The 25,744-nt window shown below is 38.9% G+C and overlaps 1 protein-coding gene across 2 annotated transcripts in view; it reads right to left on the minus strand.

The window, feature by feature from the left end:
- The window catches only part of ZFHX4 (zinc finger homeobox 4), a gene marked incomplete at both ends in the record, with an annotated part of 166,146 nt that overhangs the window by 3,021 nt on the left and 137,381 nt on the right, over window positions 1-25,744 (minus strand). For both annotated transcript variants that reach the window (XM_080694378.1, XM_080694377.1), the window contains 5 exons: window positions 6,460-11,883; window positions 12,370-12,487; window positions 13,585-13,785; window positions 14,166-14,299; window positions 20,799-20,915. In XM_080694378.1, coding sequence (XP_080550504.1) covers window positions 6,460-11,883; window positions 12,370-12,487; window positions 13,585-13,785; window positions 14,166-14,299; window positions 20,799-20,915 — 5,994 coding nt within the window. The remainder of the gene's footprint in view (window positions 1-6,459; window positions 11,884-12,369; window positions 12,488-13,584; window positions 13,786-14,165; window positions 14,300-20,798; window positions 20,916-25,744) is intronic.

Consider the following 25,744-nt stretch of genomic DNA (forward strand, 5'->3'; position numbering starts at 1 on the left):
TAAAGTTGATTGCAGAAGAAACAGACTGAAGCTTAATGAGTGACTGAGGTAGTCTGTTCTCCAGGTGGGGAAAGTTTACCAAATGATCATGACAGGGACTCTGCTGGAGGCTTGTGGGAGAAGTGACCAAGAGAAAGAATAAAGTTTGCCAGTGCACAGGTGTAGAGGGAATGGTCAGAGGACTTAATTGAATCTGCTCTTTAAATACTGATCATAGTCTTATGTCTATGCTAAATATAACATGTGGATGTTCAATGAGACACTAGCGGCACAGAAACTGCATGCTTCTATTCTTTAGCTGAAAAAAACAAGTTTGGTTATTCATTGGTGTTTACACAGCTAAGAAAGCTCTGCTTGGTTGGGTTTAGCATTCAAGAGCGAGTTCCCTATGTATGGATTCAACCAACCATGGATCCAAAAAAATTTTTAGTAAAATATTACCTATATACTAAACATGTACAGATCTTTTTATTGTCATTATTCCCTAAGCAATAAGGTATAACAACGATTGGCAAAGTATTTACATTGTATTATGTACCATAAATAACCTAAAATGATGTAAAGCATAGGAGAGGATGTCTGTAGGTTATTTGTGAATACCAAGCCATATCACATGAAGGCTTTGAGCATCCTTTTACCATTACCATGTTGCTCTCAGTCTAGCTTATTACTGGCAAACTCTTCTCTGACATGTTTTGTAATAATCTCTCTCTCTCTTTTATTTGAGGATGATGATTTTGTTTGCTTGTCTGTGTTTGGAGTGCTGAGGATCTAACCCAGGGCTTCATACATGCTAGACAAGTGTTCTCCCACTGAGCCGTGTCCCCAGTCCTAGAAGAATCTCTCTAGTTGCCATAAGGACCATCTTTAAGGAGCTTCCATTATATTAGAAAAGACTCCCAATATTCTCTATGGTCAGAGGAAGTAGATGATAAAAGAAACTTCAGATTTAAATAGGAAAACAATCCTAGAGATATTTAATACTTAACAGGAAAACCTGTGAGTTGACAGTAGAAGAACTGGAGATGGTATTTTATAGCTGCCCTCAAAGTGCTCACATATTACCAAAGTATGGCTCATACATTTAAAATAAGTTTAAAATGAGAATGGCTTAAGCTTTGAATGAGTAAACGCCTTGATATTTAATCCAATTCATTATCATAGACTTTTGAGACTCATGCGACTTAGACCTAGCCCTAGGAGAAAATGTAAAGAAATGGAGTTGCTTTGGGCCCATACTCTCATCTCCTTTGCCTTTACTCCTTCTATGTCTGATTATCTTCATGTTCTTTCCACTTGCTTCTCTAAAAAATTTTTATTTGAAGGAAAGACTCAAAGAAAGAAATGTGCTTTTATTGAAAAGTCTTAGTATATACTATGTTAGATCATTTTGAGGTTCCTTCCTGCTCTGATATTCTGATTTCATGATATTCTATGTTATTTTCCATTTAACAAGGATAATAAGAAAAGTCATAGGAATTAATATCTAATTATAAAGTTTCATGCCTGAATGATTCAGGTGGAAATACTACTCAGGGCAGAAAAGCCTTCTTTGTGTTGTTAGAATGACACTATCTTGGTAGCCAACCTCTTTTGCCTACTCCCAAAGCCAACCTTACTTCTAGGTCAAATACAAGGGTACAACTACATACTCAGTAATTGCATCCTCTTCTATCTGGTACTTACGCTCCAATTCTGAGAATGTTACTAAGCTCACTATCTCTCTAATATGAACATATAAAACAAAAGAAATTTTAAGGAGCAAAGAGAAATGGGAAAATAACAATTGTAGTAAAAAAATGGATCAGCAGTTGTTGGTTTCACCTTTCGCATACATGGGATTTACCTGTGCCTATGTGGATCATATAATATTGGAAATTTTCAGAAAAATGAATTCAAAGACCTAAATCTTAAAATTCAAAGGCCTTAACATCTTGAGAAATAAGCAGAGTTAATCAATCAAGTCTTTAGAAAATTTTTTAGGAAAAGAACATATGAAGAAAAACAAAAGCTGGGCATGATGGTGTACATCTGTAACGCCGCTTTTTGAGAAGCTGAAGTAGGATGATCGCAGTTTCGAGGACAGCCTTGGCAACTTAGTGAGATCCTGTTTCAAAATAAAAAATAAGTAAAATATGGCTGGGGGTATGTCTTAGAGGTAGAACCTTTCTAGTTTAAATTCCAGTACAAAAAAAAGTAAAATTAAATTAAAAATTAAAAAATAAGTTGGGCGTGGTGGTGCACACTTGTAATCCCAGTATTTGGAAGGCTGAGACCAGAGGATCATGGTTCACAGACAGCCTCAGCTACTTAGAGAGGTCCTCTGCAACTTAGTGAGACCCTGTTTCAAATTAAAGAGTAAAAAAATAGGGCAGGGGATGTAGCTCGGAGGTTGAATGCCCCTGGGTTCCGTCCTCAGACCCGCAAAAAATAAATAAATAAAAAATAAAAATAAATAAAATAAAAAATAAAGCATGTATATTGGGTTTATAATAGGTTATAATAAAAATAGTAGGCAGAAAATCAAATATACAATAGATGAACTGAGCAGTAATAATTATAGAGAATAAATGATGGTAACTCAAAACTAAAACTATGTATATAAAATTTTTATATATTTTATCAAGTTATGATAGTAATATATTATATTCCTTCTTGTTTTTCAACTCCTGCTCCTACTCCTATCCATTCTTAGAAATTTAACTTAGAGATTATTTTTTTCTGTGAATAGTCTCCTATCATCATTTTTCTGATTTTGTTACTAGCCATTCCTAAAATAAATACTTTTAGAAGAAAATTCCTGCCTCACAAGACATGTATGTGTAATTCATTTCTTCCAAGTTTTTTGACTCTGATCTTTCAAAGCAAAAATTTATTTTTGAGGCAAAAGTAATTTTAAATTTTTATGTACATAAAAAACAATTTTTTGTTTTTTTTGTCTTTTTTTGTCTTGACCAAAGACAACTGTGCTAAAATTATTAAAGAATTATTCTTATCTAGATTTATCCCAAATGTGTTAGTTGCACAAAATTATGAGAAAAATGCAAAAGGCATGTTCTATGGCTTTATTTAAGGAAAATGGGCTAGGCTATATTTCCAGATACTAATGGAACATTTAAAATTGGCCACTCTTTAAAATAAGGAATAAATTAAAAATAGAAAATTAAAAAATCTTCCTAATCATCTTGAGCAAATTGAAACCAATACTCTAAAGAATAAAATATAAATTTAAAATTTTCTCATTTTTAAGTATACAAGTAAGTATGTGATATTCTATTACTACTTTTTCTTTTTTATTTGATTATGATAGAAACAGTAAGATTTATTTATTTATTTATTTGTTGTGGTATGGGGGATTGAATTCAGAGATAGTCTATCTTTGGGCTGGGTACACCCCAGCACTACTTTTTGTTCTGGTTATTTTTTTGAAACAGGGTCTTTCTACATTTCTGAGGACCCCACTAAGTTCCTGAGGCTGGCCTTGATCCTGTAATCCTCCTGTCTAAGCCTCCCAAGTACTGGGATCACAGGTATGCACCTTCACACCATTTTGATAAATTTTTAAAGAAGATATTTATTTTTAAAATAAGCAATGGTAAGTAGCGAGCTGAACACAGGCCTGAGCTGATATCCAACCAGAATGGATGTTTCCATCAGGAAAGTTAGAGGATGATCAATATTAGAACTGAATATGCATATTGGAATTAAGCAAATTGTGTGTATAATCTTTGGACAAACTCATTACTTTGCAGAATAGTTCACATTCACTGGAGTATTTTTCAGTGTTTTCCTTCAGATCAACACTTGAAACCTACCTTGGAAGGTCTGAAATATTTTTAAATAGAGACTTTTCCATAACTAAATCTTATTAAGTTGACCCAAGATGAACTTTTCATATTCCTAAAGTTGTTCACATACATAACAAATAATATCAAGAGTCCAAGGCTTGTTCAAGATAACAGATATATTTTTACTTATGAAGAATTTTTCTTTTTTTGACTTCATACCCATAGGATGTCTATCTCTCCCATAAAGCCAAAGTATTGGCTGGATGAAAAATAATACAGTGGGAAGACGATGATGGGAAGACAGAGACCCACAGCTCTACTCCAGGAGCTGGTGACAACATTCTGCTCTCCCCACCACAGATAAATGAACCGAAAAAGAATGTGGACTCGAAGTGTGGGAACTCAGGCTCTCAGATGGAGTCCCACTGATAACTCTGCTGGGCTAATGTTTAAAATCTCTGACAAACAAAGACCAATTCAAGAGAAACTGCAAACTCCAGTAGGTAGCAACATTCATGGAGCTTTTCTCTTTATAATGCTACCGGATTGGTTTTGGTCCATGATTTAATAAAGCGACAGATGAAGCAAGGCATTGAATTCCTCAATACCTGGTGCATCTAAAGATATGCTTAAGGGTAGTTGTGGAGGGCCTGCAGTGTTTATGTGTGTGTGTGTGTGTGTGTGTGTGTGTGTGTGTGTGTGTGTATTTTTTAAAGTTGTGTTTTGGGGAGAGAATGTAAATTACTTTTATGGTGTATAAAGAAGAAAAAAAGTTAGTTTAAATATTTAATGAATAGACAGTCTTCTCTCTCCTTTTGTGTCTCTTTAATACAAGCCCTCTGGGGGCAAGAATCAGAGTAACTAATTGGAAGGGTAACTGGCAGAAGGGCCCCTTGTCCCAGCAGTGATCTTCTAACCCAGTAGAGAGAAGAACATGATGCTGTGACCAGCACTTAGGAAGGTGATAACACAGCCATCATCAATCAAAGCAGATTTGTAGATCAAAGGCATTTACACTGTTTTTAGCTCGTGTAAAATATCAAAAGCCCCCTATTCTACATAACTGATCATGAATGTTCTTCCACATAAGATACTTTTTTATGTGTCACTGTGTCACTAATAATTACAGTGGTGTATAAAATGGGACTACAAAGCAACAAGACTACTACCAGATGCAAACAAGTTCTGTTATTGCCTTGTTCTCACAACACTTTTATCTGCCTTAGTTAAAATGTACAGCCATAATACATGGTTGTAACTCTAATAGTTAAAGGGCCAATATTATCCAAGCAATTAAGCCCAACATACTTTGGGGAAAAAGGCAAGTTGGTATGATAGTTTAAGGAAGGGATATTGTAGAGGTTTTCTTGGTAACATTCTTTCTACATATAGCTCTGTTCTCCTCTCTAAAGAGAAAGTCATTCTAGACGTGGAGCCAGATGAGCTAATAATGGCCTAGAAACCCCTATGTATGATTCTTCCCATGCTTCACATGGAGGAGAAGTCACAAAGAAGAGTGACTTCTTAAGGTCACAGCTCCAACTTTTTTTTTTTTTTGTAAGAGAAGTGTAGAATTGTAAAATTTGAAATTTAATAAAAATTCATATTGTGAAAATAAGTTTTCCTTATGCCTTTTTGTGAACTTTGTAGAAACATGTGATCTCTAAATGCCAGATAAGTCTCTTTATAATGTCAAATTTTCCTCAGAAAGAAAAATATATTGATAATTTGAAAAACTTACTTAAAAGTAGAAATTATAAAATAAATCTTTTTTTTATTTTGGGTGATATATAACTTTTCTTAAATGTTTGGCTATATGATTGCTTAACACATTATATTCAATTTGTTGAATACCTACACTTATTCACTAAATCTCAGATGCACAAACCACATTTCTCTTGAACACAAAACTAGATTCAGCATTTAATATCTCTACAATTTTGTTATGCCTTCATTATAAATCTGAGCTGAGTGAAGGGCGAAGGATAGAACGTGTGGAATAAATAATAATGTATTTCTAGAGTTGTGAGTTTATCTAAATAACAAGTAGCAGTGAATACTACAAAATCCAAAATCTCATAACAATGCTGAAAAAAATAAATTATCACAGAAGTCATAGTTTTAGTTGTTAAACTTTAAGCATAAGCTTTATTAAATGCTAGAATCAATGTGCATGAATTCTTGTGGCTGGAGAGCACTTAACTTTTGAATTTCATGGTACTTATGGGGTAGGGGTGACAAAAAACAAAAAATTCTTCCCATTGGAGAAAACGTAAATCAGAACACCAAACAATGTGTTCTTTAATGTCCTAATTTCTTAAAATGTATGCAACATACTATGCCATGTGTTTGCGTTGAACTGTCATATGAAATCAGTATTGAAACCAGTATATAAAAATAATTTTTCTAAGACAAATAAATGTAACAGTAAAAAATAATATATTTCTGAGAATCTGCTAGGATCTACCTAGTTTTAATTTCTCTGCATAAGTTCAGGTTGACCTAATTCCCAGTTATGAGCTAGAGCCAATAAAATATACACTTTAAATAATTTATTGATTTTATGTATTGAAATGAAAAGCAATCTAAATGTACCCTGTTCATGAGTACATGAAATTGGCTGCTTAAGGATACCTGGCTAACTATACTGACTCTCCTTTAAGTTACTTACTGTTTGAATTTTGTGGAAATCCAGGCAAGGAGGATGGACCGTTCATACCAGGGAGAAGGACTGGAGGAAGGCCGGGGAGTCCTGGGTAGGCTGCAGGCAGGCTGATGCTGTGGAGAGAGCTGCTGTCCATCACGCCAGGCTGCTGTACGGCTAAGCCCAGCACATCTGAAGCTTTCTTTATACGATCAAGTTCTTGCTGTGCCATCAACTGACGAACAGTGGTCGGAGCTAAATAATCTTTCTCCCGATCGAGCTGACTGCCCACAGTCTCCCTCACTTTGGAAATGTGCTGCTTGGAGAAAATATGATCTCTGATGGACAAGCGGGCAGAGTACTTCACCCCACAGAGGGTACACTCTGGTTTGTTGCCTTCTGTTCCGCTTTGATTGATCATGAAAGGCTTCCCAATGTTGATCTTAAACTTCTTTTCCTTCGCCCTTGCATTTTGAAACCACACCTGGACCACACGTTTGGGCAGCCCAATCTCATTCCCCAGCATTTCACACTCTTGCATGGTTGGCGTTCGGTAATCACTAAAGCAAGCCTTGAGGACCTTGAGCTGAAGATTGCTCATCTGGGTCCGAAATCGCTTGTGACCCGGCCGATCGTTGCTTTTGGATTTGAAAGGGTTGCCAGACCCAAAAGGATTTGGCGAGCTGGGGTCAGCGATGCTGGACGTCTCGCTGCGGTCGGCGTTGTCATCGGGGTCATCCGTAATGTAAAAGCTTTGGTCGTGGTCACCGTCTTTCTCACTGAAATGGATCGATGGACTCGTGAGAGAAAAGAGAAACTTGTCATCACAGACCTCGGTGGTGGGTGTGGTTGCTGACTTTGGCAACGTGTCCAGCGTTTTGGGCTCCTTCGGGGACAGAGCCGGTTTGACATCTCCAGAGCTCCCGGTGGTGCTTTCCATCTCAGTGTTGCCCTCATCTCCAGTGCTGGCATCGCTGATGGCCGTATTAATGGACGAAGTCTCATCAAAGTCAGTTTTATTTTGTTCATACCCAGCCTCAGCAGGAGGAGCATTTAAATTCTCTACATCTTCAGAACCTTCTGCTTTAAAAGAAGAAGGGCTTAAAAGATTCTTCGGTGACAGCTCTGCTGTTTTACTAACAGGCGTCGACACTGTGGAAGCCAGTTCATTCTCACTCGATAGATCAATTTTAGTTAATGGTAAAGATGGATAATCAAAATAAATATATTTCTGCGGGCTTTCTCCCCCGTCCTCTGTGGATATTAAGGGGCTTGGTGGCAGGCTATAACCTGCCTGCTTTCCTTCATTCCAGTGCCTGGAGCGAATGTGGCTTTCTAAGGCTGACTTTGCTTTGAATAGGGCTCTGCAGAAGGGACATCGTTTATGAGATTGTGCTGGACCCACTGCCCGGAACTGGCCTTTCCTTTCTCGGGCTCGTGTGTTCTGGAACCAAACTTGCACGACTCTTTTTTTCAGCCCGACCTCACGGGCTATGTGATCCAGCATTTTCCGGGTAGGATTGGAATCCAGTAGGTATTTTTCATAGAGTATTTCCAGTTGTTCCGGGGTGATGGTGGTTCGCAGGCGCTTATCGCGATGCTGGTCTTCACCGCTATTTCCTCCCTCCTTTTCACTGCAGTTAGTATCTTCCTTATCATCCAGTTTCCTTTTGAGGGAAGCAGCAACGGTGGCGGGGGCCGTGGCGTGAGAGGAAGTGGTCTGAGGTGGCATCTGTGTGAGAGAGCCACCCAGAAGCTGTCCGGTCATCAGAGGGTTATTGGGGTCGAATATCATGTAGGGCATATCCAGGGGCCTTTCCAAGAATGGAGAGTGGAGGAATTGGTTTTGAGCAGCGAGGAAGTGCATGTGCTGGTGCTCCTGCCAAAGTTCCAGGTTCGGGAAGGCAACTGTACACTGGTCACATTGGTATTGGAGTAACTGTGGAGGTAGACTGTTCTGGAGAGAAGTCATGGAAATCTGCAGAGGACTGGAAGGGACTGGGGTTTGAGAGGCCGAGGGGGGTCTTCCCATAAGTTGGGGCTGTTTCGTTGGCTGTGGCTGTGGCTGTGGCTGTGGCTGGGCTGTGGACACCTGTGGTGGTTCTGATGAAGCCGATGCTAATGGTGGCACTGGTTTGGCGCCTTGAGAAGGGGGTGCCAGGTCAGTCTGCTTTGGCTTTTCTGTGGGATAGTCAGGTTTGGGAGAAGCCTTCTCCGGTTCTGGTTTGGGTGATCGTATCAGGGGCGTGCTAGTCCCAGAGCCAGAGGAGGCTGCAGGGGCAGCAGTGTTTTTGGCCGTGTCTGTTTGTCCCGATGACGCCGTACAGTGCTTGTACACCACCTGGTCGGTGGCATCCATGGAGTCTTCTGTTTGACTTTCATCTTGGGCATCATCATCTTCGTCCTTGTAGCACTGCTTCTTCTGATGCGTGATCAAGTCAAAGATCCTGGGGAAAACCACATTGCACTTTTTACACTGGTACTGCATGTTGCTGGTTCGGATATACCGTTCATTCGTTAGCTCCCTTTTCTCGTTGTCTTTAGCTTCTGCTTGATTCTCATAGCTCTTTCGAGCTTTCTGCCGAGCATTCTGGAACCACACGACAATAACCCGAGTAGGCAAATTGAGAACAGTAGAGAGCTGTTCTATTTCATCGTCTTTTGGGTAAGCATTGGTGTCAAAAAAGTCTTGCAGAACCCTAAGCTGGTAGTCGGTAAATCTTGTTCTAGAAGATCTTTTACTGAAGGATGCGTCCGACTTGTAATGTTCCAACGAGGTGGGCTGTGGATCAATTCTGATGTCTTCCAAGACAGTTATGGGAGGATTACTGAAGTTGTAAGGTGAATCCTTGTTTCTCTGTCTTTCCTTAAAGAGCGTATTTCGGAACCAGTGTTTGATAACTTTTTGAGAGAGGCCAGATTTCTCTGCCATTTCCTGGATCTGTTCTTCACTCGGAGAATTATTGATGTCAAAATAAGCCCTTAGGATTTTGAGCTGATCATCTGTAATTCTCGTCCGCGGGCGTTTGAACTGAGAATGCCTCAAGAAGTTGGGGTCTAACCCGAGCTGCTGCTGGCAGAGCTGCGTGAGATCGGCCGAGAGCGTGTCCATCTGGGGCAGCTGCAGGGCGAGCTGGGGGGGCAGTGCCGGGTGCTGCACAGGCTGCATCATAATGGACGGGAAGAGCGGAAGGTCCAGAGAGACCGGCAGCTGCACCTGCGGAGGCGCTGAGGGTGGAGGTGGGGGCGGCGGCGGAGGGGGAGGAGGGGGCGGCGGAGGCGGTGGTGGTGGCGTGGGTGGGGGAGCTTGCAGAGGAGTCGACACTGTGTTTGGGATCTTCACAGGACCCATGGGAGACGGCTGCGGGGGAGCGGGTGGCAAGGGGGGAGGCGGAGGTGGCGGCGGTGGTGTTTCAGGGGAAGATGGCGAAATTGGATAAAGCTTGTCATAGGCCTCCCTGTATTGACGGGCAAATTTTTCCAGTGCTCCGTATGGGAAAAACTGTCCGTGTACGTGTTCTTGGTGACTTTTTAGAATGAGAACATTGGAAAACAATTTGCCGCACTTGCCGCATTCCAGTTTGTCGGTATTTTCGCCTTCGCCGTTTTTGCCCTTCTTCTGCACTTTCTGCCTGTTTTCATTATACTGAATGACCAGTTCAAAACCAAAGTTTTCCAGCAGAGCTTTGGCTGCATTTCCTCTGGCCCCTGAGGCTATGCGGGGTGGAGGGATGGATGGTTCTGAGGGTTTTTGCTTCTTTATGTCTTTGCCTTCTTTGAGTCCTTCTCCGTCACCTATAAATTCTTGCTTTGGTTTCTCTTGCTTTTCAGCAATCTCTTCTGCCTCCTTATAGGATGGTATGTCCTTCAGGATCTGGCAGTCTGTACTCGCTAGATTACTTTGCTCTTGTTTCAGTAATTTGTTTGCTTGTTGCTGCTGTTGCTGCTGTTGCTGCTGCTGCTGCTGCTGCTGCTGTTTTTGAGGCTGCAGCGGGGGCTGTGTGGATTGGTATTGTGCTTGTTGCTGTAGGATTTGGAGTTGAGTTTGGCCAACGTGATGCTGGGTTTGAATCTGTTGCTTCAGATCTTCAAGCAAGGAACCAGTCATTCCAGTCATGCCTGGCATGCCAAATGTGGCAGAGCCTGGCAAGCCCAAATCTGGCCCCAAGCTGAATTCCGTCCCAGGTATGTAGAATGGAAAGAGAAACTGAGGCTGCTGAAACTGCAGCAGTGCTTCCGGAGTCATAGGAAAATGAGGCAAAAAGGCAGGGTTTAGAAACTGCGGCTGAAAGAACGCAGCTTGCTGCTGTAACTCATGCTGGAGTTGCATCTGAATTTGTGCTGGCGACTGTGGTGGGTGATGTGTAGGCTGAGCCGAGATCAATTCAGGAGTTTGCTTTTTATTTAATTCTTTGGCATCTAAGTGAGTATCTTTGCTATTGACGGCTGCTAAACCCATGGAATCTAATATCCCTTGGCCAGGGCTGTTCACACTTGCTGAGAGGCTGTGTCCACCGGCCATGTGCCCACTGGGCTCCAGCTTTGCAGCCCTGGCCTTTGTCTGGTGGAGCACAGACCTCATGTGAATTTCCAACGTGGAGCTTTGGCTGTATGCAACATTGCAGATGCTGCACTTGTAGGGTTTGTTATCTGTGCTGCTGTTGGTTTCTTGTGGGACGGGACTGGAGGCTTCCTGCAAAACCTTCTTCAACTTATGCAGGTGAGACACTGAATTATAATGGACCAGGAGAATGTTCTTTTGGGTGAATGACTCTTTACACACTGTACATTTATATGGGCGAGATGGATCGAGGAATTTTTCCATGGTAAAATTGGGCCCTTTTCTAAAAGGTAAGGTCCGCTTTGGTTCAGAGCCCAGATCATCTGGAATTGAGCTACTGTCACTGCCTACAGGGCTTGCCTTGCCTTCATGGTCCACCTCGTACTCTCTCTCCATTTCCTGCTCGAGGCTCTGCTCATCCTGGGCCATAGTTTCGCTTTCTGGCCAGAGCTCACCATTCACAGGCAAGGAGGCATACAGCTGCTGAAGCTCAGCCTCACTCAGCTCAGGGTGGCCTGCTTCCAAGTGTTTTTTTAAAGCCTGGAATGTACGGAAACTACGCTGGCAGAGATTACACATTGTGGCGGCCCGAATTGCATGATACTGGGAATGTATCTGAAGCTTCTGCATAGTTTTAAAGGCCAAGCTACAGTGGTTGCAGCGGTACTTATACACGTGGCGGTCAGAAACAGAGAGGGGTTGCCGTTTTTGCTGTTCACTTAATTGATCTTGCAGAGTGTCAGGGATTTTCACGTCCTTACTGCTGTTTTTATTCCACTCCAACATTTCCGAGGGCTCCTTAGTTGGTTTCTGCTCCTCACTCTTTATTTCCACGCTCGCTTTTGAATCCTCAAGCCCTGCCATAGCTTTGTCATCCATCGGGCTTTCACCTGTTAGAAGAAAACACAAGCATATTCCTTATAGTAAGAAAATCTACTGCTTCAAAGACAAGACATATTCTGCTTAATTGATTCTTTGACAGAATATTTGTTGAGTGACTACTATGTGACAAGCCCAGACTGGGTGTTGAGGATTTGAAGATGAGTAAGAAGTCATTCTTGACTTCGAGAAATTTCAAGTTAGAGAAGGAAAAAAAAAAAAAATACAGAATGCTGTCATCAGCAGAATACCCAGGGCCATAACCTTGGTGTTCATGAATTAGAACAAATTAGAATATTCTGGAACATCTAACAACTGTGCTCCCCAGGGACAGGTAGAGATAATCAGATACCAAGTATGCCTTGGAAAGTAGGCTCTTGGGAATAACATCCATTTTCTTCCTTTCACGCATTATCTATAGTAATAATCTTGGAGCAGTGTCACAAAGTCAAGATGCTGAGTGATTTTTTTCAGACCTTTCTTTCATATAGGCATACCTGTGTACTTCCCAGAGCCCTCCGCTGCTACACCTGCGGGCGTGTCCCGCTCGGATTTCTCAGAGGTGGCTGCTGGTAGCAGCAGACTGTTTGGCATCATCACATCAGGAACAGGCACCTTTGAAACCAAAGGGGTCATGGTCAATGCACTCTAGAGACCACAAACTCCACTAAACTCCACTACATCTCTCATTCCACACTCGCAGATTCCATTTCCATTCCCAACAAAGAAGGGACTTCTAGCCCTTCTAATTCCAAACCAATGCTATTACAATTCTCTATTCTTTTTTTAAAAAATTAGCAACCTTGGTCGGGCAACACCTGAAATCCCAGTACTTGGGAGGATGAGACAGGAGAATTGCAGGTTTGAAGTCAGCCTCAGCAACTTGGTGAGGCTGTCAGCAACTTAGAGAGACCCTGTTGCCAAATAAAAAGTAAAATTGGACTTAGGAGTGTAGCTTTGAGGTAAAATGCCCTTGGGTTCAATCCTCCAATATCTATCTATCTCTCTCTCTCTCTCTCTCTCTCTCTCTCTCTCTCTCTCTCTCTCTCTCTCTTACACACACACACACACACACACAATAGAGTATACAGAGAATTGTGTGTATGTATGTTTTTAACACATTGAACCTCACTATAATGTATAGCTGTAATGCACCAATAAAAGCAATCTATTATGTTTTTTTATGTTTTCATAGTTTATGTAGCTCTATTTTTTCTTTTTTCTTTTTATTTTTTGGCAGTACTAGGGATTGAACCCAGGGGCATTCTGCCTCCGAGTTATACCTCTATCCTTATTTTGTATTCTTTATTTTGAAACGGGGCCTTACTAAGTTGTGGAAAGCCTCACTAAGTAACTAAGGCTGGCCACAAACCAGTGATCTGCCTCTCAAATGCTGGGATTACAAGCATGCACCATCACACCCAGCTTGTAGATCTATTTTTATTATAACCAAGGACTTTGAAATTCAAGGTGCTCACAAGTCACTTGATTAACATCATAGATTATAAAAGACCACAAAATATGTAATAACTGAAACTACACTTAGTATCCCATTTTTTCTCTAAGCAAAAGAGATTCCAAATGGATCTTGACTAGGATTTGTGTAATGTAGTCAATAAAAGAATAAATTCCTACCAACCCGTATTTACAGATGTGTATTGATACCTTTACACAGATCCCGTCACACATGAATCAACACTGAGTATCCTTACTGTCATAAGCAGCTTCTCCACACAGTCTGGAGACACGCTGTGCAAATGTGTCAGATGCAGCTGGAGGTGCATTTTGTTGCTGAGGACGTCCTGGCAGAGAGGACAGCAGATGACTGGCTGCACCGAGTGCTGAGACAGGACATGCATCTGGATTCGACTTTGGTCCCTACTATTGTAGTTACAATAAGGACACTGATAGAACTGAAAAAGATCAAATAAACATGGATGGCAGGAGTTACTATAGGTTAACGACAGCAGAAATAACAACAAGAGTTAGTAATCAACTGGCGTAGTAATCCCAGCACTTGGGAGGCAGAGACAGAGGGTTGGCGGGTTTGAGGACAGTTTCAGCAACTTAGTGCGACTTAGCAACCTAGTGAAACCCTGTTCCAAAACACTCACACGCGCGCGCGCACACACACACACACACACACACACACACACACAGAGCAGCGAATAATATTGCCAGTTGAGATGTGTATATGCATAGACATCTATGGATGTCTCTGGGGCTCTAAAACTACTAGGAACAAATGAACAAAAAAGAGACTTAGAAAAGAGAAGACAGCAATATTATTTACCTGTTCATGACAGAATTTATTATCCTCTGAAGGTTTTGACCTTTTTGTGGCAACATCCTCTTCTTTTGCCAGCAGGAGTGGCTGGGTGCCCCCTGCCACACTGCCTTTGAGCTCCTTCTCTGGTGTGATTATTCCTGATCCCCAAAAAGAATAGAACAACTCAATTTGTAAACACAATACCACAATCAGAAAAACGGTGTTCTTCATATAATTATCACTCTAAATTCACTGAAATCACACACACATACACACACACACACACACACACACACACACAAAACAGGCCAGTACTTTTAAACAATGCTATTCTCAAAATGGTAAAAAGCATGCTTCTTTTTGTTCACCAAGTAGACTTTTTAAGTATATTTTAAAATGTACTCCTGTCTCGTGTTTAGATAACCCTAGGTGGCCTTGAAAGGTTCATCAATAACATGTGCTCTCTGGTGTCTCCGAATGCCTTTATCACATTAAAGCAAATCTACTCCCATTCACAAATACTATCTTAGGAAATCACTCTTTTCCTAATATTTAATTACCTTTTTCTCCTCTAAATTCTTAGGTGTGGAGAAGATTTCAAAATCCTGAGAAGAATTCAGGAATGAAAATAGTAATAGTTTGATGTCAGAAATGGATTTTAAAATTCAAAGGATGTTAAAATTAACTATATATTACATTTTTGCTGCTGCTATTAGGGATATAGTCTTTGCTAGAGATATTTTAGCAGTTGACTACACATACTGCATTATAGTACAAATCTAAAGAGGACAAAATTTTATGGCATTAATCCAAATATTTGGTGTTAAAGACAACTTAAAATTTTGCCTAGATGAGCAGTATAATGTGTAGGCGCCTTATAAACATCAAAGAAAAGAGCACAATTCTAATTTCCCAATCTAACAGAAAATTCTTTCCAGCATCAATTTGCCCGATAATCTCCTGTGTGAGGCTGGATATTACAGCGACATTGGGTAGGCATGTCACATACATCTCACGACAAACACAAAACCTCATTTACCAGCCATTCCAATCTCATCATAGCTCGGCATCATCTGACCTTTTTTCTGCTGTTTATTATGAGTATTTCTAATTTTAACTTTCAATTTTCACCATCTTCCAGTCAATTTGCAACTAAATTATTTCCAGGGTGAGGACACTATCACTGGACAACTGGGTGCAAATACATCTTGAAATGCAATGAAGCTAAGCCATTGATTGCTATCAGACCCCGCGTAAATATATAGTCTAGGCGTAATCTGATTGTATGCTGTGCATGAAGATTTATCTTGATTTTTTTTCAATCCACATACGGTTCCTATAAATGAACAAATTGCACCTTTTTGCAAAATAACCCAGTTTTAATTTAAAAATAAGGTCAAGAATGTTATGGTAACGAAGCAAAAGTGAACCAAAAGAAATTCATTCTATCTCTTCTTTGGATAGAGATAAATATTTTATACCATAAAAATAAACTCAGAAATTTAGAATTCAGGAAGAAATTTAAAAGTAAGAGTGCTCTTCAGGAGATAAAAATTAGAATAGAATCTAAATGACATGATGGTAATAATTTTATTCCCTGGGGGTTTATGGTAGGTACAGAATTAAATTGATTTCCAGATATATAAACACTAGATTTACTTGTATTGATACCTTTGTCCTCTATATATGTCTTGGAAAAATTTAAATTATTTCTAGATATTAAAAAAATAACTTAGATTTTTATTTACATGAACTTAAATTGGAAATAGTCTCATTACACTGATTAAAAATACCCAAGTACTTGCTATCCAAAGACATGTCAAACCTAGGAATATTTTCTTCATAATTAATTCAGGATTTAAAATTTTATTTTTTCTCAAAAAATGTTTATAAAGTACTTTGGACTGTTGTTTCAAAAGTGTTAAAAATGTTAGAAAACAATATGATATTTGATATTTTAAAATAGAACTTACTGTTTAATATGTCAGGCCAAGTTGTATAAAATGATTGTCATTTAAATCAGCATGTGTCTATAGTTCCCTTCTCCTGTGAGATTGTTTTTATAAGTTTCCATTAATGAGTAAGAACATGTTTCCTTAAGAGACTAATACTATGTCATATTCCTTATCAGACTTTTTTGTTCGTGGTAGAATTGGACAATACCAAATAATAAGTTGATTCAATTCCCTACTCTATTAAAGACTGACACATACAGGTAGAAAAAGAATTTCCATGACTTTTTATTTGCTTGCTGGTCTTTTGATATATTAGAAATAAAATAAACATTCCAGAAACTTCTCTTCATGAATGTATATTCATGGACTTATGTTCATAAACACATATAATGTGTATTTTATTCTAATATTGGTACTATACAAATAAAAAAAACCTGACTGTGTGCAGTGACATATGCCTGTGATCCCAGCTACTCAAGAGGCTGAGGCAGAAGGACTTCAAGTCCATGACCAGCCTGGACTGCTTAGTGAGACCCTATAAAAATAAAAGTAAAAAGGACTAGGGATATAGCTCAGTTGTAGAGTACTCCTGGGTTAAAGCCCCAGTACTGCTAATACAAAACAAAACGAGGTGAGGGGTCGGGAGGGTGTAGATTGGTGGTAGAGTACTTGTATAATATGCCTTAGACCTGGGTTCAATCCCTAGCATCATCCTCCACCAAAAAAAAAAAAAGAAAAAAGAAAAGAAAGAAAAAGAAAAGACAAAAAACAAGTATTGTTCAAGGTTCTGAATATTTTACTAAGCATATTCACTGGCATCATGTTTGGTATAATTAATACCATCTATATTAAGGATATCTTGTCTCTATTTGTATGTTTATTAATATTCATCAAAACTATGGCTTTTGAATTTAATGATGGTTTGTGTTACGACAAGAAATTAAAAGCTAAGTTGTAGGGTCATTGTCATACGGCCATTGCAATGACTGTTGGCTATAGTATTCAACCCAACAAATGTGTCAAGTTTAATGTTTTTTTGGCTAATTAGCTTAGTTCATTAAACCATGATTGCTCACATAAACTGGGAGCCTCCCAAAGGACATTTCATTTTAAACTAGGAAGTTATAAAGTTATAAATAAAGAGTAGATTGCCTAACTTTAGCGAGGCACCCCAGAAATGCAGGTCACTGATTATAAGCAGCAGCAGAGAATACTGAGATGTAGTAACATGACAGAAACAGATGCTTGACAATGAGGCAGGTTGCTGGGATTATTTGTAAAGACCGTGGGCATCGTATTTTATGCAATCATGCCTTTTATACTCAAAGGTGGTTCTTTCAAGTTTCATATTAGGGCATCCCTGGTAAATTATAGGAAATTAACTTCGGTTATCCTAGAAATGTCTTCTACTAAATAAGGGCCAATTAATTTTAGGAAGGCTTTGATTAAGTTTTGTGATTACTAGCAGTTTATATCTGCAACTTTATTTGAAACAAACCCTATTTGTTACTCTAGACCAGAAAAATATTTGAAATGGGAACATGATTTATTTTGTGTTTTAAAAGACATTACAATATACTCAAAATAACCATGTAATTTTAATGAGTTTTAACTAAAAAATGAAGTTTAATTATAAATAAGTACTGCCAAATAAATGAGCCAATGATTATATGTCAGTTATAGGATTATTTAACTTCCATGAGGTTGCTAATATGAAAATGACATAATTCATTTCAATTCAGATGCCGCCTACTTAATAATTCTCAATCCTTAGAATACAGAAGGTTATAAAATGGTTTGTACTCATCACAAGTGAGGAAGATCCAATAACACACATGGACCCCAAGCAATCTTGAAAAAACAGTAAAACAAATAACTGAGCTATTATTTATGAGTCAATATGTCTGATAAAGTTTGAATACTATAAAACTTGGATATAACAGATGTTATTCAACTCTAAATAACTCTAAATTATAATTACCGGTACAGTATTCTTCCTAATGAGACCAGAATGAAAGGATAATTTTAATTGCAATAATGAAGGTTAATTTCCATCTTTCCTCATGTTTACTCCCTTATTAAAAAGTGGTCCCCTTAGCCACGGCAGAGACATATTACATTTTCAATGCAAATGTATTAATCTGGATAAACTCTATATTAATTCTTGTACTGCACAGAGCTATAATTTGGATTATAATTAATCTAAAGTGGCACTAGATTTAAATGACAATATAAATGAGGCATTAGGAGGCTTTCCTATTATGAATGAATATTCAACAAATATAACTTGCATATTGGTTAAGTCTTACTTTGCATGCTCTTGTCCTACAGATTAATGTCAGCAATACAGCACCCACAGGTTACACAAACACTGTTTTCCTAACATGCATTAATTCCTTCCTGCTTGAAAAGTTCTCTGTTAAAGTAAGGTCAAACTGTTTTCCATCTAATATACCAAGAGAGCAATTACTTTATAAGATTGGTAGGACTCTTTTAATAATTTTAACTGATAAAAATAATATAAAGATATCGGTATCCAATCATTATAAACATTAACGAGAAAAAAATTCATGCAACGATTTTAACTTTATAATTGTCAATTTAGATAGCAGAAGACCTTGTTAAAATTGTACGTTAGCTTCCAATAACAAAAAGCATGCTGAAGGCTGGCTGGTTGGTTTCAGAGCTAAGTATTTGCACCTCAGAATTTGCTTTAAGTCTGACTTTGCTTAGAGCTCATTTTTATCCCTATAGCCACACCTGAGGAGGTGTTTGCATAGGAATAAAATTTGTTTTCAATAACTACATTTATGCAATGCTCTGTATCCTCTCACATACCCAAGTCCTATTTAGATGGTACAGTTAGGGACTCAAGGAAGAACAGTAACTCATCAGGCCATTGGGGAAAGATTGAGCCCTTTCTTATGCAGAGCAGTGAGCTGTGCTGGTGGAAACAGAACCTCTACATCTGTTGTATATCTCAAGACTCTCCTGTCAATGGTAACATTAGACCCAGGTTGTAGAGATTTCCAGAATCCATCCTGCTCAAGGTACTCAATACTAGGTATCCAGTTCCAAGTATTATGCAGGCAGCCGAGCAAACACTAATGTGTGATCTGTGTGTTCTCTGCATTCTTTTGAAGAAAGAGAGGGGTATACTTTGCCATCTGTTTTAGTACTACTGTGTGAAAGACATCACCAAACACAGATAGGACCTTACACTACGTTTGCCAGTCAAGTAGCCACTCTTGATGAGGCCCATAGTGGAGTGAATAAGCTAACCTCCTTCCTATTTCCAATCCTTCCAAATGTGGTTTAGATGGTGCTACCCTCTGCATTAACTGATCACTAGGTTCTTCAAATTCCTCCTCAGTCACCTCAGAGCCAGCCTATTAATGTACCGCTAGAGCATCTTTTCAGAGATTTTGCTTCAGGGTAAATACCAGTCTTAGATCCTCTTTGTTTAAATCAAATTAGAATCATATGTTAGATACTATATTGCAGAAGCAAAGAGCAATGATGCCTTTGTCACTGGACTCGTGTAAAAAACTAAGCTTTAAACAATTCGGGGTGGGGATCAGGGAGATCCTTTAGATAATTTCTGAATAGAAGGCACAACTTAGATATGCAGAAACTGAGTTACAAATATGGGATAACTCATATTGAAATAGACTGGGATGTAAAAAAATGATACATTTTGCACAACCCAATATCTTCACAGTGAATACAAGCTTCTTTATATGCGGCTGTCACTGGAATTCAAGAGAAAGATAGATGACTACCTGAAACTAATAGGCTTGAACCCGTTTCAGCACTTCTTCTGCTTCAATGAGTCCAACATAATAAAACTAGGTATAGCGTGCAGCAAAAGTAGCCAATGTAATATTCATTGCGACCATAGATTTCCATCTCATACATACAAAGCATGGATGAAGCCATATATTTGCCAAATCAAACACAGAAAAAGCCTTAGGTATCTACACCAGATGCTGGCCTAGGGTTTGTTTGTGCACAAGTAAATGTCATGACACGAAGGTTTGTTTTCAAAGACAGTAGCTTTCATTACTGGGATTTGTCTATTCTAGAAGATCAAAATTACCCAGCACCTAATCCCTCTTCAATGATATTTCCTCTTTCTTAGGCTGAATCATCTGTAAACTTTTTCACTGGATTTTGTTTGAAATGCCTCAAATAGATGCCCTTAAAAAGGGCAAATTCCTGAGTGCAGGTTGAAAAAAAGGAGAAAAACAACATTTATTTTTAGGGCTCCCTGTTTGGGAGGGGGTGCCTATGATTGAATGACAAAATTCAAGAGATATCTAATCCTACGCTTATGAAAAATTAATATGCCATCAGAGGAATCACAAGTATAGCTAAGATTAATGAAAGGCGCTTAAAAAATTACAAGCACACAAACTGATTTGATTAAAAAATAATCTCGCTGGTCGTCCTGTAATATTCTTCAACTTACCCACATCTATTCTGTCAGATGGTTATGATTAAAAATAGGTCAATGGGAGGCTACTGATAGAAATCACATGCAAAATGCACATGCAATGAATAGTAGTGGGAATGTTCAGACAGTTTAAAATGAATAAAAGCTTTTAATAAGCTTTTGCAGGGTTGGGGGGGTGAAGGAAAGGTTGATGGCAAAGAACCTATGATTGCAGGAAAGTGAAAGGCTTGGAGTCTAGCATCTTACCCGAGTCTTTATTGGAGATTTTGCAGTCACTATTGTCTCTCTCACTTGTGTCTTTCTCATCCTCCTCAGTCACTGCTGGGGGCTTAACAGCTCCTTCTACCTCCTCACATTGTTCTTCTGTTAAGAAAGGCAGAACAGTCATTGGAATTGAAGGGTACTCCCCAAACGCACACCGAAAACAAACTCTGTGGTCACTCATACATTTCATTTATGAATCGTCTACAGATCTCCGTACCCAAAGAAAACATGCATTTAGCCAAAGTGTATATTAGAACATGTTAACTATGTGAGTGCACATTTTTATCTAAAGCAACTTCTTTTGTATCCATTGAGTGTATGTAGTTATGCTAAATACAGTGAAAGAAAATAATTTTAGCACAGCTTAAGAGGAAAATATTGGGTGGAAGGCAGTTCCGTAATTTCAACAGTAGAAACTTGTAACAACATGGATCCTGTTCCATGGGCTTGAATGGGTGTCAGAACAAACCAGAATCTTAGAAAACATTCTTAGTAAAATAATGGGACAAGAGGAATTAAATAAAATAAGACAGGTGCTACTCTCCCTTTCAGATCCCAGACCTGGAAGGAATTCTTTTAAATTCTATTAGAAGATCTTGAAACTTGGATTGCATTTTTTTTTTTAAAGTAAGGGGAGCTATACAGGGCCTAGCACACAAGGTATACTTCTATGACAACCACATCACCGCACACCTCATTCGCGGGTTCACACCAGCTAGATTACATGGAAATCCTCATAGTAACTCAAACCTATTTAATTATTCTGTAAATCTTAGCGATGCCACTGCTGGTGGATTAATCTGTTTATGCAGTTAGTCTCTAGGCTGGGGCTGTGCAGCACTAATCCGTGAAAGGCCCACTGTTCTCTTTCATCCTGTGATCATTTGTCTCTCAGTGTGCTGATGTCACATTTTAATGAATTTTTAGCAATCTGAGTAATGCCAGATAACCAGGCTCGCAACTCCCCTCAGCATGGCATGCTGTTTTCATTGCAGCACAAAAAATAAAAATCATATTCCCTGGTTCAGGTAGGAATTACATAAATTAAGAGAAGAAGGTAAAATGGGATTTGAAGCACCAGGCTGCTCAATTTCATAAAATCTTTAATGACCATATAAATTAACCCAGGAAAGGCAAAAGGTCATCGACACACATTTGCATACACTCTTCTATTTGCTTTTGATAAGCAGCGCTTTTATGCAGAGAACATGATACAATTAACCCTTCAATAACCATACAAAACGCTGCTACGGACATTTTAAGTGTCAAGCATTAACTGAAAATTACACACTGAATAAAATTTTCATTGCAAATGCTATAGTGATTGAAGGGGGAAATCGTGGCCCTCTCCACACCCCATGTTTTATTAATAACATTCTGACAGCAGAATGAAATATCCACTGTCATATGTAGCAGCTGAGCACAAAAAAAAAATTATATTTAGTGCCTCGCTTTCCAGCTATGGTCTGCCACTGTATGAGCAAGAAAATAACAGAGGGGTAACAGTCCTGGGCTCCACAGGAAACTCCAAAAAGCTAAAGGAAACAAGGACATTTAATACATTCAAAATAAGACTTTGATTCAATTGCCAGTTCTCTGAGGTGCCATGCAAATCCATTTATCCCATTTTTGCACAAAAGCAGAGGAGAGACCCTTGCTAAGGTGGCCAGTCTTCTGAGGGTTGGGAAAGCTTTCCTTTCAGGAAAATGCACAAAGAAATGTTACTTTAAGAAGACAGAGGATCCATCGGGAGCGCTGGCACACGCCTGTAATCCCAGAACCTGGGAGGTTGAAACAGGAGGATCATAGGTTTGAGGCTAGTCTTAGCAACTCAGTGAGATGCTTTTTAAAAATTAAAAAAAAATAAGTAAAAAGTGTAGCTTGGAGGCAAACTTTCCCTGGGTTCAATTCTCAGTACTGGAAAAGAGAGAGCAAGAGAGTGAAGGAGTGATAGAGAGAATGCACCTTTCCCTACTCCAGCCCGTTTCAGTTACAACTACTGATTGACATAGGCTTCCTCCTCCAAGAACCAGGCAGGGCCAAAGGGTATGGTGGCCAAGGAGGCTGGGAGGCTGAGCTCATGACTGGACGGGGCTGTGGTTCTGCAAGTCCACACATATAGCATGATATCCAGTATCCCACCCATGGCAATTACTTTTCAACTCATCCTGGGGAAGGGAAACAGGACTTATTATTTTAGAAAATTTACTGGATCTTTCCCCCCCAGGGCTGGAAAATGAAGTGTCAGAGTGCTACTGAGTGTCCTTATCTTTAGGGGACATAAAATTGTAAGGGCTATCGCAACTCACATTAATAAAGCATAGTGTGTCAGAAGAAGAAAAAGAAAATTATGAAGGCACTAAAAGAAAAGCTACAGTATAATCTGGGTCTCATCAGACAGATTGTGCAAGGCCCTCTTCTTCATTTTCTGGTATGTGTTTTAAGTGTGAGAGAAATTCCCAGACATGTTCTTCTATACATCACTGTGGTGTCTGACCTCTGCCTGACCCTGGCAACAGTTTGAGAAATCTGAATGTGAACAAAGGCTCTGTGTCCGCAGCAGGGAAAGATTGTGGGATACACTCTCCCCATCAACTTAATCGCAAACAGCAGTTCTGAGGCCATAACTTTGCCTGGCTCCTCCAAGCCACAACTCATAACCCTTAGAGGTGGATTTGCCTGCAATGCCCTGCTTCTGTGACTTTTTTTTTTTCTTTTCGGTTTCTTCCTTTGAAGTAGGCAGGCAATTAGCTGTAATGCTCAAGCAATTCAGACCTGTTTTGTGGTTTAGAAGGCGAAAGCTGTTTATTACAGGTAGGCTCCAAAGAGCTGTAAGAACTTTGCAAATTTTTAATCATGCACAAAATAATCACAAGGTAACTTATACACACCATAAAGTTTCATATAAGTCAGAGTAAAAGGTCACTTGCATTCTCAAAGAGAGTTTTAGAAATAAATTTGACATTCATTATATAAATAGACTTTAGAGTCCTGAGCATTAATGTGAAGAAACCACTTTCTCCCGAAAACATGTAGGTTAGTATTTGGGGTTAGAGACAGGAGTGGCTACATTCTAATTTCCAAGTACCACATTTTGTCAATTGTAAAGTGCCATAAAACCCAAGATGTTTTATAGGAATACACACACCACGCACACACACACACACACACACACACACACACACACACACACAATTAAAGAAACCCCTTAGAAGTGTGACCTATAAATATGTGAGGTCAAATTTCAAAATAAAGATTCTAAACTCATTTTCATTATCATCAATAAGTCTCTTCTCTAATGCATTACATGCAACAATAATACAAGTATTGTTGCATTTATAAAATTGTGTTTAATTATTATTTTTCCTCTGATACATAAAGGACACAATATCTATTTGTATATTACTTAAGCTTACAATATTATGCATTAGGTTCCACCAGAACTTCCCAGCGTCCAGACAAATGATATTCTCATTTTTAAATATTTCAGGACAGTAGAAAGAAAACAAAATACGGTAGTCTTATATTACAGAAGTATGGTACAATTAACTTCCCCCAGAATTTTTAACATGCCTGAAATGACTATCATGTTCCGCCACACCCACACATTGACTATATTCAAATGGAAATTTTGGATGGCCAGCTTGGAATATTTTCATTTGGATAATAAATGTGATTGGAAAAACCACTATGAACTAATCATAAAAATTATAATATACAATTTCTGAATGAATTGACTTCAGTGAGATTCCTCAGACTTAAGTACCAGCCACTGTGTTTGGTTTTCCTTGTTTTAATATACATTTGGGTTTGGGAACCCTCTATTCTAAGTCTTCTAAGAAAGTATTGCATACTTTTAAAAAATTTTAATTGATGTACAATAATCCTACATGTTTATAGGATAAGGTAAAATAATTTTATATGTGCATAATGACATAATTTCTGCATGCATAGTGTGTAATGATTAAATCAGAGCAATTAGCAATTTCCATCTTCACAAACATAATTCCTTTTGTTGAAAAACTTCAAACCCCTTCTAGTTCCATATAAAATACATAATGAATTGTTGTAAAATATAGTCACCCTACTGTGTCATAGATCACTAGAACTTACTCCCCCATCTCACTGTATTTTGCTTCCTGTTATCCAACCTTTCTCTATCCCCTTTTCCCTTCGCCCTTCCTAGTCTCAAATAAGCACTATTCTTTCTTCTGTGAGATCAACTTTTCTAGCTTCCATATGAATGAGAACACATCGCATGCTTTTTAAGCCCATAGAGGGATCACATACAAGCAAACAAGAGAGAAGTCACTTAAGCCTCTTCTTATGTATTGAGCATCTCTCTTCCAGAAACTTGTCAGTGAGAATTCTCTCTTAGACTCCTCCAGGGTCTCTATGTCCAGACCTTCCTCACTCAAATCTATCTTCCATATGATTTATGTAAACCTGACTCCCGGACTTAAAGATCTTTAGTGATTCTCCATCACATACCAAGAAATAGCTCAATCTTCTGTGCATAGCAAGAATGTCTCTGCAATATCTTGTCCTCGTCTCACCTTTCTTCACCCTTGACCTAGCAACTAATGCTTGAGAACAGTTTTCTCAAACGTCAGAGTATCTGAATCACCTACAAGACATGTTAAAATGAATTCCTGGGCCCTACTCCATAGTTTCTGTTTCAGTCGGCCTGGGAACCTACAGCTCTGATAAGTCCCCAGGTGATACTGAAGCTCCTGATCCAGGTCACATTTTGCAGGCTGTTGAAGAAATGTCCACCTGTTGTCAGGTCCTTTTCCTCCCTATATATGTCATTGCATGTCCTTATCTCTAACAACTTTTTTTACTGTATAAATTCCACTTCTTTCTTTATGCCCAGCCTGAGAAATGATCAGTTTCAATTATCTAAAAGAGTGGAGTCAATGATACTT

The sequence above is a fragment of the Muscardinus avellanarius genome (assembly GCF_963383645.1).
Source record: "Muscardinus avellanarius genome assembly, chromosome: 4".
In the NCBI taxonomy this organism is placed as follows: Eukaryota; Metazoa; Chordata; class Mammalia; order Rodentia; family Gliridae; genus Muscardinus; species Muscardinus avellanarius.